At 32.3% G+C, this 18,524-nt stretch overlaps 2 protein-coding genes across 2 annotated transcripts; both read left to right on the forward strand.

The window, feature by feature from the left end:
- The first annotated feature begins 644 nt into the window (after positions 1-644).
- LOC133190623 (collagen alpha-1(X) chain-like) lies at positions 645-1,802 on the forward strand. The gene is made up of 2 exons (XM_061326313.1): positions 645-717; positions 1,399-1,802. Exons 1-2 carry the CDS (start codon positions 645-647, stop codon positions 1,800-1,802), a joined length of 477 nt encoding a protein of 158 aa, XP_061182297.1.
- A 9,133-nt stretch (positions 1,803-10,935) lies between these two features.
- LOC133190624 (complement C1q-like protein 3) lies at positions 10,936-18,082 on the forward strand. The gene is made up of 3 exons (XM_061326314.1): positions 10,936-10,971; positions 13,035-13,099; positions 17,692-18,082. Exons 1-3 carry the CDS (start codon positions 10,936-10,938, stop codon positions 18,080-18,082), a joined length of 492 nt encoding a protein of 163 aa, XP_061182298.1.
- The last annotated feature ends 442 nt before the right edge of the window (positions 18,083-18,524 follow it).

Genomic DNA, 18,524 nt, shown 5'->3' on the forward strand with positions numbered 1-18,524 from the left:
ATATTCCGTTTTGTCAATGGACGACAGTATCACTGTGTATAACTCTTGCAGATAGAATGTTCAAATCGTTAAAATGATAAAGACCTACGGACCCAGTTGTTGTGAGGGTCTGTTCCGAGACACATTTAGATTATTCTGACTATAGTTCTCCGGTCTGTCAATATATACTGGTATTTCTTTCAGAGAGTTACAGTTCTGCAGCTAGCCGTTAATACGATCCAAAATACACCCTCCATCCCCGAAAAAAAAATGCTGCGTCCGTAAGGGTTGCGATAAAATAAACTTTTTAGCTTTTTATACATTTTAATACTAAGATAATTGAAAATTAACTAATATAACTAAATGTAAGGTAAATGAGACAAATAAAGTCATCGTCAGCAATAATGTGAATAATGTTAATTTTGTTTGGAGGTCAGATCTCAAGAAAACTAGATCTATACAAAATTTCCTAAACCAGTCTATTTTTCTTCTCATGATTAATTCTGTATGACTTTGAGTCATACCTGTTTATTTTTAATTAATCAAAAGAATAATTTCCATAGTTAACAAATCAAAAGACATTACTTATTCTATTTCATAGAAAGTTGATTAAAATTAAAAAAAAAAAAATAACGAAACTTTTCATTTTATTTCAGATACTAAAAATGTCGATCTACTACGTTGCGTTTTTTCTGATTTTGTTTATGAGTTTCTCTGAAGATTCAGCTTGCTGTGCAAGTGAGTATGTTTCTTCATTACGATCGTGGAAGAACAGCTAAGCCATAATTAGTCATTCAATATGCAAGTATCCTCTGATGGTGCCGACTCCCGGGGTAAGGATGTGTATGGGCGGTGGAAAGACTAAAAAAGACGTTAACAAAAAAAAAACAAAAACAAAACAAAACAGAAAACTAACAAATAATTTTGGCAATGATTTTGGCAAGAGAAGGCAATTTGTCTAAATTTCTGTTAGAAGCCAATTCTAACAGATTAGCAAAATTCATTAAATATTATCTGCTCAAAATCGTCTTTTACCTCCCTTAACTGTTGTGAAAAAAAGGCAACTGTAGAACCTGGTAAACGGAAATCTTATAAATTGTTTCTGAGATAAACTAATGAAGTTTTCAGTAATAATGCATAAATAATTTCGATACTGATGAGCAAAATTTTCGGTAGGCCTAATGCAAAACTGCATCCAATATAAAGAAGATTCATATTTCTTCAAATTATGACCCCGGTGATAGGCCTAGGGTGTGGCTAGACAAAATAGGATTTTGGAGTTTAGACAATATATCTTTCTTATTTGCTTGTCAAAGTTTCTTCAGATAAGGTATTTATTTTCTGGCTGGCCCCCTTACTACGTGCCTGCATTACAATGAATTTATGGTTATATAAAGACTTGATGCATACTGTTTTCAGCATACAAAAGACCAGTGGTTGCATTTACTGCAAAACTCTCCAAGGATGCTACAGTAAGCGGTCGCCAAGTTGTCAAATATGATAAGGTGTTAACTAATTGGGGCGGAGCCTATAATCCAAAGACTGGAATATTCATCGCCCCGTATGACGGTCTCTACACCATCTCGGGCACCCTAATGAGTCACCCAACGAATTATGTGCATTTGGAAATTGTTAAAAATGGTATAAAGATGTCTATTCTGTTTTCTCATTCAAAGACATATCCTCAATCTGGACAAACTCTACATATTTTACTCAATAAAGGGGACAGAGTGTGGATACAGAATCACAATAAGGAGACGGCAAAACTTCGTGACCACGGATCATATAATTTATTTTCTGGCCTTCTAATCACAGAGTTTTGAAAAGGAATTTGAAAAATCATTCAAAATAAATCATTTATAATCATTTACATGTATTTAAATCATAATTATTTTCGAAGAAACGTTTTGATTGATTGATTGTATGTTGTTTTTCGTTCCGTTCGAGAATTTTTCAATCATAGAGAGACTTCAGTATATACTTTGAAGAGGTATAGCGCCCTTTCCCAGTATTTCGCCTATTACTACGTTTATAAATGGAAACTACCGTATACTATTAATAAATTGGATATGCAGAACTGCTTCTACATGTATGCAATTTAATTAAAAGATTTCCTCGTAAACTGATGCTGTGTTTTTGGCTATAAATTCACGAGAAACGCCCTTACATGATACATGTATTTCTATTTTGTTACTTCCTAACCAGCCTCTCTGCATATATCACTATAATGAAATCAAATATTTTTTTTTTATAATTTTTAAAAGATGTTTTATTTGTTAGACATATTACAGAATTATACCAAGATTTTTTTCTTGACTGTTTTCAAGATATTTGTTTTCATGAAAGGTCTAAATCAATATATCTATTTCTGGAAATACTGCTGCATCTTAAGTATTGTATATGTTTGTTTGTAAGGCTCATTTTTTTAAATTGTATTTTGGAGGAACTTGGATTTAATTCAACAAGTGGCAATCCAACTTATATCCATAGCTCCCTTTCTAAAGAGGAAATTCTTCAAAATCTTATGTCAGTTTTAAATATTTTTAATATTCCCAACAACCAACATGAAATTGAATTACCATATCTATATTAAATTCCGAAACTTCATAAAAATCCTTCCAAACAAAGATACATAGCGAGTTCAAGTAAATGTTCTACCAAGCTTCTTTCTTCACTCCTCACTAAAATATTAACAGTAGTGAAAGAGAAACTTCAGGAGTACAGTGCTACAATATATTCGAGAAGTAGTGTAAATAAGATATTTGGATATTTTACTTGAAAAAGACGTTAATGGTAATCTAACAACCAAGCTTTATGATAAACGTGATGACTTTAACTTTTCAATCGTCAACTTCCCTTACTTATGCAGCAATATACCTTCATCACCTGCATACGGGGTTTATATCTCTCAGTTGATTCGATACGCAAGAGAGCATGCTCTACGTATGTACAATTTCTAAAACGTGGTAAATTATTGACAAACAAGTTGATGAAACAAGAATATCAGCAGTCTCGTTTAAAGTCATCATTTCGTAAGTTCTATGGTTGATACAATGACCTTGTCAGCAAATACAATTTATCATTGAGTCAAATGTTGACTGAAGTTTTTCATACTAATTGTTAGGCCATTATTTACACACCGAACTGTCGACGGATTTTTCTGTTGTTTCCCTATCATGACAAGGAGCACACGGCGGTGGTGACCGGTCGGCAGGGGATGCTCACTCCTCCATGGCACCTGATCCCACCTCTGATGTTTTGGAGGTCCGTGTTTGCTCTGCACATATTTTGTATTGTTTAATGGACATTTGAGCTTGAATACTTTTCGTTATCTCCATATATTTCATGTTGATACTTAAAAATTCCAAGGAACTTTTGGAAAATTTGAAATCACAAAATATTACCATATCAACAACATAAAAACTTACGACTTTTCAACATTATATACAACCATTCCCCACGATAAATTAAAGTCCAGGGGCCCGTTTTACAAAAGAACTTACGACCAAGACCAACATTTTATTCTGCTTATTACTTTCTAATGTACAATAAAGTGTAAATGGTTTAATCCTTTTTAAAAGGAATGTAGAAAGATATTTTTACGCTAGAAATTTTAAATAGAATAATAAATTCGGTAAAATTTTACAATCCACTAAACGTTTTGGTCTTAGTCGTAAGTTCCTTTGTAAAACAGCCCCAGGCTTTTTGATATCATTGACAGCTGTTTTTGCAATAAAAATGGAACCCGTAAATTTACTTACCTTGTCATTGATCATTTGCAAAACTATTTTGTTAAAAAACATTCTGATTGTACCCACAAGTACTCTGAAATTGATATTAAAAAGATGCTCGAGTTTCTGATTGACAATATCTATGTGGTTTTTGGAGACCAGGTCTTCCAACAATCTATCGGAATTCCAATGGGTACCGATTGCGCCCCGTTATTAGTATTCATATGAAGCAGAATTTGTTCAAAATCTTATGCGTGAAAAGAAGAAAACATTGCTGTGGCCTCTAACTCGACATTTAGATATATCGACGACGTATTGTCAATTACATGTAACAATGGTTATTTCCATTCTTATGTCGATATGATATATCCAGTTGAGCTTGAAATAAAGGAAACCACAGAGTCTGACACATTTGTTTCATATTTGTATACTAGTATTTTACTAGAAAAGACATGCAGAGCTTGCGGAAAATTCTGCCGACTATTTCATTGATAAAATAGACAAGATTACGAGTGCACAGGTATTGGGCAATACTGTGTGAAATATATAGGAATAGTATTTTTGAGAACCTCATGATGGTATGTTTTTGACGTTACAGTGTTGTTGAGTTTGCTCCGTGGTTGCAAAACGTATTGATTTTAAAATTAAATAACATATATTAAATAACATAAATTCTATTAAATCACATGGAATGAAACTTCACAATTTAAATAAGGACCCTCTCCACACCAGTGCAAAATGTTTTCCGGTCATTGAGAAAATTATATTGAATAAAGGTGTACATATTGAGCTTATCTATCTAATTTTCAATTTATGGTGCGTGGCATTTACCCACAGGAAAAATTTTCAAACACAGCACAGTATTAGTGAACAAAAATCACTGTTGTTTACTTCCATGGAGAATATACATGTAAATATCGTGTTCATCTAATTTATCTTTGCCTTAGAAAATGTAAACAATACTTGAATTGATTACAATTGGATTAATATACTGCAAATTTCTATTTATTGGAATTTAGTTCTAAGGGCAGATCACTCTAACTGCAGAAAAATACCATAGAATCAGAACTCTTTAGTGTGCAGTGTAGAGAGGGTTCTTAAACAAACAAATATTTTTATGCCCCCGGATCGAAAGATCCCGGGGGTATATTGTTTTTGTTCTGTCTGTCTGTTTGTCTGTTTATCTGTTTGTCTGTTTGTCTGTCTGTCTGTTGTCAACTTTAATCTTGCCCATAACTTTTGATTGGTTGGAGCTATGACTTTCATATTTCACATGTGTATTCCTTGTGACAAGACCTTTCTTTGGGTACCATCATATTTGACCTTTTGACCTTGACCTTGGAGTTTGACCCACTTTTGCAAAATTTTATGAGACTTTAACCTTAGCCATAACTTCTGAACAGTTGGTACCAACAACTTTGACCTATTGACCTTGACCTTGGAGTTTGACCTACTTTTGAAAAACTTTAACCTTGGCCATAACTTTTGATCAGTTGATGCTTAGGGTTTCAAACTTCACATGTGCATTCCTTGTGACAAGACCTTCCTCTGGATATCAACCACTTTGACCATTTGACCTTGACCTAGGAGTTTGACCTACTTTTGAAAAACTTTAACCTTGGCCATAACTTTTGAATGGTTGGAGCTAGGGCTTTCATACTTCACGTATGTAATCCTTGCGACAAGACCTTCCTTTGGATACCAACCACCACTGTGACCTTTTGATCTTGACCTAGGAGTTTGACCTACTTTTGAAAAACTTTAACCTTGGCCATAACTTTTGAATGGTTGGTGCTAGGGCTTTCATACTTCACATATGTAATCCTTGTGACAAGATCTTCCTTTGGATACCAACCAATTTGACCTTGACGTTTGACTTTTATTTAAAAAACTCTAACCTTCGCCATAACTTTTGAACAGTTGTATCTAGGTCTTTCAAATTTCACAGGTGTATTCCTCGAGACAAGACCTTTCTTTGGGTATCAACATTTTTTTATTTTTTGGCCTGGATTTTGACTTGCATTTGAAGAAACTTTAACCTTCGCCATAAGCTGCCATACGGGGGCATCAGTGTTTCACAAACACATCTTGTTACATATGAGAATGTGCTCATTTTAAATTTCTTGAAGATAGTATAACGAAGATTGGCATAGTCCACGAACTTTCCGAACAACCCTCGTAGACAATCTTTAATTTTGAACCGAGTCACAAAGATGTTCCATAATTAAGTGAGTTTCAAGAACTCTCGCAAGATGAAATAAAGAATCTGATCATGGAACAACGAACTAAATCTTGAGAATTAGATATCTCACCAACTAATATTTTGAAATCTTTTTTAAATGACCTTTTACGAAACATTACGAAAATCGTTAAACTTTCATTGAAACATGGTATCTTTCCTGCAAAATGGAAACAAGCGATCGTTAAACCTCTTTTAAATAAAATAGGTTTGGAATTGGAGCTAGCGAACTACAGACCATTGAGTAACGCGTCATTTCTTTCAAAACTTATCGAAAAATCCGCTCTTTATAGACTTAATTTGCACGTAAACGAAAACACTCTGCTTCCAAAAAATCAGTCGGCATACAGAGGTTTCCGTTCTTGTGAATCTGCTCTTTTAAGACTTGTAAATGACCTGCTTGACGTTATGGAGAAACAAGAAATAACATCTCTCATTTCAATTGATCTCAGCGCTGCGTTTGATACTGTAGACCATGATATCTTTATTGAAGTACCTCAAAAACAATATAGAATTTGCGGCTTGGCGTTAAATTGGGTAAATTCATACTTGCGACCTCGTGGCTGCCATGTATGTGTAAATTTCGTTTCATCATCTGTATGTCAGCTGCAATGTAGCGATCTACAAGGTAGCTGCTTAGGACCCTGGTTACATGTATATCTAACGTACGCAGGAACTTTATTTGATGTCAATCGTCTGTCCATATCAGTTTTCGGCTTTGCAGATGACCATACCGCAAATAAATGTTTTTAATCTAACGTCGACACACAGCGAAACTGAGGCTATTTGCGAGCTTGAGGATTGCGCAATGATTATTAACAATTGGATAAACGCAAATAAACTTAAAATGAATGCATCAAAAACAGAATTCATACTACTTGGGCGAAAAAAAAAATAGGAAAATGTGCTACAAAGACGATAAACATTAATAAAAATGAAATCAAATCCGTAAAATGTATACAATACTTCGGTGCATTTTTAGATGAAAACTTAAATTTCAAAGAACATGTAAATTTTAGTTTTATCATTAGTTATTTCTCATTTGGACTGTTGCAATGGTACAGCACAATGCGAAAAAAGTAAAAATTCAGAATATGTGTGCCAAGATGGTATTAAATCGGTAGAAATTTGACAGTTCCAAAGAAGCTCTCTTTGATCTCCACTGGCTACCTATTAAATTTAGGATATCATTCAAAATTCTGATATTTATGTATAACTCTTCAGTGGGCCAAGCACCAGAATATTTAACTGAACTTTTGTCGAAACAAACTTTAAATAAAAATTATTTCTTTCCCGAAATTCCGAAAGCTGTTACACAGTCCCATCTAATAAAAGAAAAAAACTTTCAGTGACAGGAGTTTTAGTACCATCGAACCAAAATTGTGGAACGAACTACCTTTGCATAATAAACAATCAAAATCTATTGATGATTTCAAAAGCAACATAAAAACTTACTCCTTTAGGGATTTTGATGCTTTATTTTAATTATGACTCTAAATGTATATTTGTATATTTTATATGTAAATATTTTACAGTTTTATTGCACAAAACCATACGTTTATGTAAAAATGTAAATCACGTTTATTGAATACGTTTATGTAAAAATAGGCGTTTAATCAAATAAATCAGTTTCAGTTTCAGTCTTGTTTAATGGACTTTTGAGTTTGAATACTGTTCGTTATTTCCATACATTTCATACATGCACATTTCTCTTTATGTGCCTCTTCTTTCCAAATACAGCAGAAAATCTCATGTTATATTACCTTAAATTCAAAATATATCGAGAGCAGAGAACAACAATGCTTAGATCTTTATGTTTACGTCTGATTTTTATATCATATGGAAAAATACGGTGTTTAAAAATTAATCAGCTAAATCAATATATATATATATATATATATATATATATATATATATATATATATATATATATATATATATATATATATATATATATATATATAATATCTGGAACTTAGAGACTTAAACCGGACCCCCAAACACGGAAAAAATAGGCTACGTACACTATTAAGAAATTCCGTGTCTTTTCTGTATACATGTATATATAGCCCCATGCAAGAGCTTTTGGAAAATAGGATGACTGAGATTTATAGTCAATTTTTAATATGAAGACCAAGTTTAACCAAAAAAGATTTTAATACAACAGTATTCTATGATATCAAAAGAACGTAATCAACTGTAGATTTTTCTGGTTTAAATTGGTTCCCATTCACAAATTTGTATTTTTCAATGCTCACTCAATAGATCTCCATATATCACATGCAAAATCTGTAAAGAACTGCAAACGAAAGTATTGTTCTGCCGCCTACCTCCAAGTCAATTTTCAAAGATAACATATTTGATTGACTTTTCATATCCATATAGATATCTATTTGGATTTTCACAAAACATAACTTATTTGGGAAAACAATAAGAGACAACTCTATAATTTTGGTAAACTTCAATGAAATCAATGAAAAAACGGAAAATATTTTAAACCCCCCCCCCCCGTGAAACAAAAAATCTTTTTATAGGTATTAAGAATTGTTCTTTAACAAATTCATACCAAAGCTTTTGTTGTTTCACAGGCACGGGGGGGGGAGGGGGGGGGTGGCGCATATGTTTACAGACAAAAAAAAATGCTATTTTTTTCACAAATATCAAAGGGTTTACAACTAAAACATTATATTTTATCAATCTTGTTTGTTTATTCTTTTGTGTGTTAAACATAAGAAAAGATTTAAGGAACAATTATCCATATGAAAGAATATTTTAAAATCTAGTGATGCTTTATTTAGTCCGATTTCAATGGAAAACCTCGTCTATCCTACTTCTGAAAAGAGTTGGAATTAAGAGTAATTAACAATTTATCACTGGTATTAAATTTATCAATCAATTACCATTGAACTCTTCCTGACATTCAACAAAGATTGTATGGCCAAATTGTCATTAGTGTTGAATTAAATTGGTATAAAATGTAGGCGGGAATCGAGAGTTGTTTCATTTATCTTGTCTGGGTACTTATGGCTATTTTTGCAACGTTCTGGTATAATTTGTATTTGTTTATAGCTAGATTAACTAATTATGATAAAATATTGAAATATTGTGGATGTTTGTAAATGCGCTATATTGTAGTCCTTATGGCATACTAATTAAGTGGGCTATACCTCTTCATATTCAAGGTGAAAACTTTAATTCTCTTTGAACTTTTCGTAAAGAAAGCATTGACTTTTTGACCTTTAGGATTTTCTGTAAGTCATAGGTAGCTATAATATAATATTTTATTGCAAGAGTTCAAAGAGATTTAAATTATCACCCGGAAACTACGTTATATGTAATGTATGAAATTTTGACTCTGGTACCTAAGTATGATTCTTAGACCCATCCTAGCCCAATGTTCGTAATTTGAACAAACTTTAATCAACATGACTAGGGAATGCCTGCATATCGATATATAATTTTGTTTCACCATGCCATTTTTTCTTTGAAAGATCCTACATACATTACATGTAACCCTTGTAAAGTTTGAATACTTTGTATAGCCAGATCCTAGTCTTAGAGAGCATGATATGGAATCTGTACTATATTGGGATGCTTGTATTGTGATATGAGAACTGTTGCATTGCTGTTGCCATATACCTGGTACTACATGTAGTATGTTTTATTAAGAAGAGTTCCACTGCTGTGGCCCAATCTAATTTTTTGGCCCCACCGAATTTTAAAAATTTAATTCCCTATTGTACATCCCCCTCCGAGGTGATTCGCACAATTTAGAATTTATAACATTGTCTGAGGATGCTTGCATGTTACTAAGACTAATCATAACATTTTAAAGTGTTCTTGAGAAGATATTTGAAATATTTTCATGTACATACCGTAAAACTTTGATCTCTTATTGTGGCGACAATCTATCCCCAATGACCATGATTTGAACATATTAGAATCTGTCAAAATGCTTTCAACTTTCATTATTTCTAGCCTAGTGGTTCTTCAGCAAAAGGTTTTTGATTCATCCACCCTTTTTGCCTCTTTTTTTCATATTAACTACCTTTGGATGGGAGCATGGCCCTTCATTTAAATGATTTTGGATGCCCTTGGCTAAGATTAATTTTTATTTATAAAGCACATTCTACAACAACTCTTAAACTAACATAAGTGCCCTATGTTGGGGCTGGGGCGGAAGTGGGTATCCTTATAAAAGTGAATTTCTTTGTGCTTTATATATTAATATTTCTTCACTTAGGGCAATTATGTTTTTTTAAGACTTGTTGTAAAATGTGCTTTATAAATAAAAAATAATTTCATTAAAACGTGAATTGGTAACGATTCTCTAATAAAACTAATATCCAAATAACTGTACCTCACTTCTCACTTCCATTCTCAATGACCGTGTAGTGATGAGCAGCGCCGCGAAAATTCCATCGGCATCGAAAGCAAGTTTTTTGACTTGCTTAGATAGCCGAGCGGTCTAGCGCGCTGTTCCTGTACTGCTAGGAGACAGATTCCGTAGGTCGAGAGTTCAACCCCGGGCTGGGGCGGAAGTGGGTATCCTTATAAAAGTGAATTTCTTTGTGCTTTATATATATATATATATATATATATATATATATATATATATATATATATATATATATATATATATATATATATATATATATATATATGGAAAAATGGTATTATGCATATACAGTGTCTTTTATTACTTTCAAAAAAGGCAATGGTTCAGTTGACTTTGTTTCATGTCTTTTAGTAAACACATATATTGCAATGAAGGATTCCAGAGAAATAAATAACATGTTAATTGTGTTTCTGGTGGTTTCTAATTCCTTATTTACGTATATCAACCATTTAGATATGGACAAGCACGTGCACGTAATGAGAGGGGTGGGGTTGTCCTTTCGATCATGATGGTTTTGGTAATCGTAGCAAAATTTAAAAAAAAAAAGATTAATAGAGTTTTCCAATTTTTTCTTCAGAAAAACAAAAATGCCGATTTACTACGTTGCGTTTTTCCTGGTTTTGGTAATGAATTTCTATGAAGGTTCAGCTTGATGTGCAAGTGAGTATGTTTCGTCAGTATGATCATGGAAGAACAGCTAGGCCATAATTAGTCATTATCAATACGCAAGAATCCTCTGGTGTTGCAAATTAAATTCTCAGACACCGGATGTGTAAAGGAGGCGTAAGGAGTATAAATACGTTAATGCAAAACTAATAATTAATTTTGCATAATGCATAGTGAAATTTGCTATTGCCTATTAGGTTCAATCTACGGAGAAAGAAAAAATGTAAAAGGCGATATAACGCCTTTCAAAAAGGCGTAATAACGCGAAATAAAGCAAGGCCCTTTGAAAATGCGTAATAACGCGAGAAAAAGGCGTAATAACGCGAAAAGGCATCATTACGCCTTACTAAAAGGCGTTATTACGCCTTTTCAAAAGGCTTTATTAAGCTTTTCACATTTTCAGTACATGACTAACTTTACCCACCCCGGGGGCTGAAATCTTACCCTCGGGACATGAATTTCGCAATTAAATATAGGGCTAATTTCTCAAAAAGTAATTTTAACCTATTGTAATTAGATTTCCAGGAAAAAAAAAGATTTTTAAATATGTAATATATTTTCAATGTTTAACCAATATAGTCCTTCTCTGATGCCAGAGACTTCTACGAAGAATCATGGATTTCACAAACTTGGTTGAAGGCTATTGCCCATTTTACCCATGCAAATAGTTTGCTTACTTTTTTCCAAGAGGAGAGAAAAATATTTTCAAATTTGACATGAATTTTTCATACATGGTCAGCAAAGCCCCAAGCTGCATCTGAATACATCCTGGATTTTCACAAGTAGAGTGTTGATTCTCTTAATACGCATGCAAACAGTTGTCTGCGAGATGTGCAGGAATGTAGAAAATACTTGTAAATATTGCATAAATAAAGATGGGTTAGATTCAATCTTTTATATATTTATTAATAAAATAACGCCTTTCCATTTTTGGATATAACGCCGTTTCAAACAGGCTGGCAGTACGAGTGCCAGTGGGGGGGGGGGGGGGGGTTCCATCCCAAATTTTGGGAGAATAGTCTTGCTATAGTTAAATATAAAAATCATTTATTAGTTACCTGGTCCCTGAACATTTTGTTGCAGTATGGTTAAACTCTGCCAATTATTGCATTAAAAAAAGTTTTACTGAAAAGTTATTAAAAGATCCCCTTCGAGTTTAGGCAATTTATACACTGCAGCTATAATTTTCAGCCATTTTTAGGGGTACATGGTCATAAGGAGAATATAGAAAATCAGAAAAATACTTCTTCAAACACCTTTGTTTATAGACTTTATTTACTGAAGAATAGTTAGAAATATTATTAAAAATCAAATTCGTTTTTCTTCAATTGACATGATAGATTAAATCCACACCTTTTTGCACTTACACAGGATTTCATGATTAAATGAATGTATTGATGTTACTTTCAAATTTACAATATGAATATTTATCAAAAAATGAAAATTTCCTTTTTAAAAAAATTATATTTTATCGACATGTTATTGTTAGACACAAACCACTAAAAATCCAAATACGTGTAATAATTAAGAAATAATGATTATGAAAATGAATACATTTCATTTCATAATAGACATTACAAACATTAAACACAATCTTTAATCGATTTAAGACTCAGACGATATATCGTCTAGATATTGTTCTATTAAATAGTTGACTGAAGATTTCTTAGCAACTTTGCATTCCTTCAAAATAGTTGCATGTCATTCACTTATCACAGTTGTGTATTTCATTAGCTGAGACAGTCTCGCATTTGTTCACTTAATTATGAATTCATATGACGTAGGTTCTACGCTAAAACCTGGTATTTTTGGCGAAAATGTGCATATGTTTGCAACACATTGCCACCGATGACAATATGCGACAAATTATTAGGTAATTTTGTAGCCCATTTTGCAGGGAGAAAAAGGCTCATCTTGATCGATACATATTGTCACCTGTGTCAATATGTACCGATGAACGTCAATATGTGCAGTGAGGGTAGATTCATATTGCCAGCCGCTAGACAGACCATGTTTTTAGGAAACTGCGCATATCTGGACAACTCTTTCAGGAAAAATACTCTTTGTGAACGTATCCGGAATCAGAGCAAACAATCTGGAATACTATTTAAAAAAACATAAAGGTCACTTTTAAAACAAGTAAATCTCTTATTATGGAAACAAATAAACTCCTAAAAATGTTCTGGTCTTCGGGCATGATTAATAACTCGAGGTATAAATATACAGTTGCTGGCTTACATTGCTTAAATTTCTATACTTTTCAAGATTCATCTTAAATACCTTAGTCTTTCTCAGAAGAGATAGTTCCTAGCAACTCAGATGGACGAAAAAGTGATGTAGAAGCTAGAAGAAATTTAAAACTTTAATTAACTTTGGAGTTTTTGTAAGGTTTATAAAACATTGTTTTTCTGTTTTTTCCCCCTGTTTTTGGTCTCTTTCATTCCACAAGTTAACATTTGTCAGTTGTTTTGTCATAAACTTTCATGTTTTTGCTGTGTCTCAACTTCTTTTAAAATCAAGCACAAATTTATGAGACCTTAAAAAAACTGAATAAATTTATCAAAGATGTAATCCATGTAGAATTTCGCTTAAAATGTTTTGCTACTTCAAAAAAGTGATGCCAAATTTATACAAAGGAGTTTTCTTATTCAGTCTTTATTTAAGTGTTCAGACTCTTCAAATAACATTTCTTAAAATTGAAATGGTGAAGAAAACAGACAGCAATCAATCTCCTAAATTCTGTAAGCAATACGTATGAACGAAATAAAAACACCCTTCCCTTAAATCACGAGAGGTACCTAGGAGGGGGTAAGCATCCCCTGTGGACGGTCACCCATGCCATGCGTCATCTGTATGTAGATAAACCGAGTAATCTGTGGTCAAAATTAGTAAAAACAACGACCAGACGATTGGTATGAAAGATGTTAGTCAAAACAATCTAAAGAGAGGTTTTAATTGCAAACAAGGTCACAAGGTCACAAGGTCCAGATTATTCTTAATAACTTACTTTTAAAGCTGCTCATTTGTTTTAAATTTTCTTTTAACATGGGACAGAAGAGCATTTTACACGGAAATATTTCTAATCCTTTTTAAAGTATATATATGGATGTATATGTGTGTGTATATTCTTAAGGTGTTTGACATGTAATTTTAAGTTCTTATATTTGTAAAGTTTTTTTTATGTCTACATTTATGTACAGCGCTTTAGAGTAATTTATATTATATTTAGCGCTTTATAAATTGTGTATAATAATAATAATAATAATGATAGCGACCAAAAATTTGCTGCTGTTGAAAGCCCTGTGATAGGAACATATTTTTGGAAGCCTGCTTTGGTTTCGAAATTGTTTGTGCTGAAGAGACAAACGTCATATGCAAGTAGGAAATAAAATTTTAATTCAAAAAATTATATAAATTAACTTAGAATGATTTTCCTTAACATTTATTTAACTAATTGAAAAGTTATTTCTACATATTTGAAAAGCAAATATATAAGCTTTACATCTTTATCATGCTTCCGACAGGCGAACGTTATTTCAAAGGTACCAACGATCACTGGACAAAGTATACACAACAACTAGTTGTTAATAGTTGTTAATCATTTCTAGGACCAAATCCCAGGCTTAATTTCAGACGATTATAACTGGGGTTCACAGACCAGGTAAATTTAGGGGAATATTACTAAATAGATAAGGGAAGATGACGATGGGAAAGCTGAAGTCACCATGTTTATTATATTGTTCAGCTGATAGTTGGTCATTAGTGTCTTTATTCGGTGAAAAAAATCTGGCACACTCCGTAATATCTTTTATTTCGAGTTCATGGAGGTATAAAGCGTCGACGCATGGATGAAAATAAATATTAATATTTAAACGGTGTCGATATACAAGTATTTAAAAGTAAAAATAGAAGGCCACAGTAAGAGTTTTATTCTTTTCATGTACAATGTTTAAAATTTATTCAGCTTCAAAAGAATTAAAAGAATAAAAAAGCACAATTATCATCATGAAGATAATTCTTTCAACTTCCAATGTATTGTCTTAACCTTATCAAGAACAAATGCTAGAAGATTGCACACTTTTTTAAATCAGATATGAAATAATTTATAATTTAAGAAGAATAAAACTTGATAGGTTTTATGGAAACGAACTTTTTTTCACCTCTCATGAAATCCTGTTGTTTTCGAACACGAAAGCAACATATGCTGCACTTTGTCACGTAAATCAGGGGTATATATACATTGAGATTTGTAGTTATTACAAATTTTTGTCTCTCCGTTGTGATTATAATAATCAAATAAAAGAAAGTATTGCTAAGGTAAGTTTTAATATATTTTTTTTTCTTAACAAAACAAATAAAACATATAATGCAGATATTTTTCGTGTTGTAAATTTTGAATTTACAGGTGGCAGTAAATACAAAATTAACAATATGAGTTGTTATGTTGTAAATTTTGTATTTACTGCCACCCGGTATATTCAAAATTTACAACATGACATATCGTAAACCAATTCTTCCAAGGGATGAAAAATAATTATTTACTATCATACTGTTGTTAAAGAAAAAGTCATTTTTATTTGTATGTCCTTTTTATAACCACGGCCAAGTAGATATTGTACACATTTTTTTAACAATACATGTATATCTTATAAAATTCTTAATCCAGCAGATGTTAAATCAACAAGCAATATTTGTAACTTTATGAATGGTGCATTCGACATACACATGTAGGAAAATCTATGTGACTATATTTGTATACTGTATGTATGACTTTCGCAACATGTGGTTTTGTCAATAAATGATAATTAATTAATTAACGTCATATTTTATCCCATTTTGGTAGAAATTTTTCAACCATGAATTTAAATGTTGTGTATTTAAATTAAAAAAAAGATATCGTGATACAGTTCAATGTTATTCAGAATTAAAAACTGCAAAATGGAATCGAGGATCGATTAAAATTTAGTAATTTACAAACAATACACATATTAAATGATGTCTGAAGTCATACCTGTAATATGCCACACAAAGGGAAAAAACTAGACGTTCAAATTAAGAATTGTTACATCGTTTCAGTTTCAAATACAGATTTAATATTTTAATATTTTGCATCGTTGAAAAGAAATCAGTTGGGGGGGGGGGGTATTTGAATGATAAAGACTTTGTTTCAGACGAGGGCTATCTGTGAGGAAACGGATTATCTTTAAATAACTGATCAAAAATTTAATAGAGTTAATAGTAATTCTATATAGTTGCTGTTCTTGTGAAAGCACCGTTTAGCGGTAAGAATATTTATAATTTATGCTCATTGAATAATTGTTAGCAAAATGAATTTCGTATTTTGATAAACAGAGAAATGTTTTTAATGATCGAGTGGACCAGGCTATGTGATATATATAGGGAGAGTATTTTTGAGAAATTCATGCCGCTATGAGTTGACGTTACAATGTTATTATGTGTTCTGTGTTTACAAAACGTATTGTTTTTAAATTAAGTAACATGCTTTCTATGAAATCGAATGAAACTTTACACATCAACAAAATAAATATTTTTTACATATGATTATATGCTAATTTAAATTTCTTGAAAATAGTTCAACAAAGATTGACATGGTCAGCGAACTTTTCAAATAAACCCCGTACAGTGCGTTTATTGCTTTTATATAGCTGATTATAGCCATTTATTTTTATTGTGATTTTTTGTGGAAACAAAGATGGCATATTCCCTCTGTATCTACGTTTTACTTCTACTGGCATCAACAGGAGTGGTGAATGCATCAGGTCAGTCAGAAATGCTATTTTTTTAACTTTAAGAAGTTTTCAAGTTTTTGGCAATATTTTTCAAAATATAAAGTTATCAAATTAGATCAGTCTTTTGCTCTGTGTGGTGGTCAAAAAGGCTTCATCCGCTGTTGGAGAGGAACAAAGATTCAGATTTTGTTAGCCAACTACGGACGAACAGATAAACAGGTGTGCCCTGGAAGTAAATCTGATACAAATACCTGTCGCTCGAAGATGTCAGAAATCAAAGTGAAATGGAACTGTAATGGATACCAGACCTGTCACCTTCATGCTGCTGATCAATACTTTGGAGACCCGTGTCCTGATTATTCCAAATATCTGGAAGTTAAATACCGGTGTGTGAAGAGTCCAAATCTGCAAAATAGTGGTATGAAATAAAATTGATACATGTATGTATACGTTAAAAACCTTAAATGATACTACTGTATATTTAAAATACATATCAATTTATTAACGAAAGAAAGATAAATGCAAATTCAAAAAGAATCAAAACAGATTTTTATCTATGTTTGTGAAGAATAAACCCTTAACGAAGAAGATTTATGTTTGCCGAATAAAAACCTACATTGTACATATGGTCATAGAGTCTCTTTTTGCAGCAAGACATTTGAAGATTTTTTTAATTCAAATAAACTTTCCTGCAAAATAGAATTAGAACAAAAAAATTGTGGACAATTTGTACTTTCTTGTTAAATTTGTACATTCTTACTGAGACAAGAAATAAGTAGCAAATATGTAGTATTAAATTTCAGATTTGCTACTGCAATTTGAATTTAAGTTTGTGTATTTTGAACAGCTTTTAATTAACATCAACCCATTCAATTTTGATTTAGAAATATGACTTACAATTTTCTTTTTTTGCTTTCGCGTAGGGGACTCCATAATTGCTTTTAATGCGTATATAACCAAACATTTAAATTTACAACGAAACACCCCTGTCGATGTTGTATATGATGGTGTTTATTACAACTTTGGAAATGCGTACAATCCTCATAGTGGCTTTTTCACAGCGCCATCTGAGGGACTGTATGTATTTACTTGGACAAGTCTCGTTTATGGGGGGAAAATCTTTGATGCTCAAATTCTTGTAAATGGAGTCAATAAAGGATACGGAAACTGTAACAATGAAGCCAATCCAAGTTACGCAAATTGTGCTAATACAGTACCTTTGGTTCTGAAAGCCGGAGACAAAGTAAACATAAGGACTACAAATGCAAATAGTTTGCATAAAAGATGGTCTAGTTTTAAGGGATGGAGAGTGAAATAAAGAATGGTCGGAAAATTTATTCTTTATTTAATGTTCTTTGCAATAAATATAATTCCTAATGATTATAATGTTCCTTTTTCACTGTTAAAGATTTTTCAACACTTTTTTGCACAGAATTTTACTACTTTTTTATTCTGTTTAGAACGATAAATGATTTTTAGTATGTATGTGTATTTCTTCACAAGTCTATGTTCTGAGCCACAGATTTAGCCATAACTATACATAGAAATATGATTCTGACCCCCCCCCCTCCCCCAAATAATTATTATTAATGGGTAGACAGCGGTTGCATTGTGAGAGGATCACTTCAGCAGTGTGAAACTCCAGTGTGCTTCGAGTCAGTAGTGACCTCACTGTGCACATCTGGACTTATTGCAAGCGCTCTCGAGCGCTAGCAACTACGTTAGTGCATATTTCTGGAATACGCATGCTCGACTTCACG

Source organism: Saccostrea echinata, unplaced genomic scaffold (assembly GCF_033153115.1).
Source record: "Saccostrea echinata isolate AGI-Se365-2 ecotype Australia unplaced genomic scaffold, CSIRO_AGI_Sech_v1 ptg000022l, whole genome shotgun sequence".
NCBI classification, from domain to species: Eukaryota; Metazoa; Mollusca; class Bivalvia; order Ostreida; family Ostreidae; genus Saccostrea; species Saccostrea echinata.

Coding starts and splice junctions, on each gene's coding strand:
- LOC133190623 (XM_061326313.1), top strand. CDS start 645: ATGTCGATCTACTACGTTGCGTTTTTTCTGATTTTGTTTATGAGTTTC. Junction 718..1,398: donor AGATTCAGCTTGCTGTGCAA/GTGAGTATGTTT, acceptor TACTGTTTTCAG/CATACAAAAGACCAGTGGTT.
- LOC133190624 (XM_061326314.1), top strand. CDS start 10,936: ATGCCGATTTACTACGTTGCGTTTTTCCTGGTTTTG. Junction 10,972..13,034: donor TTGCGTTTTTCCTGGTTTTG/GTAATGAATTTC, acceptor CCATGTTTTTAG/GAAACTGCGCATATCTGGAC. Junction 13,100..17,691: donor GTGAACGTATCCGGAATCAG/AGCAAACAATCT, acceptor TCGCGTAGGGGA/CTCCATAATTGCTTTTAATG.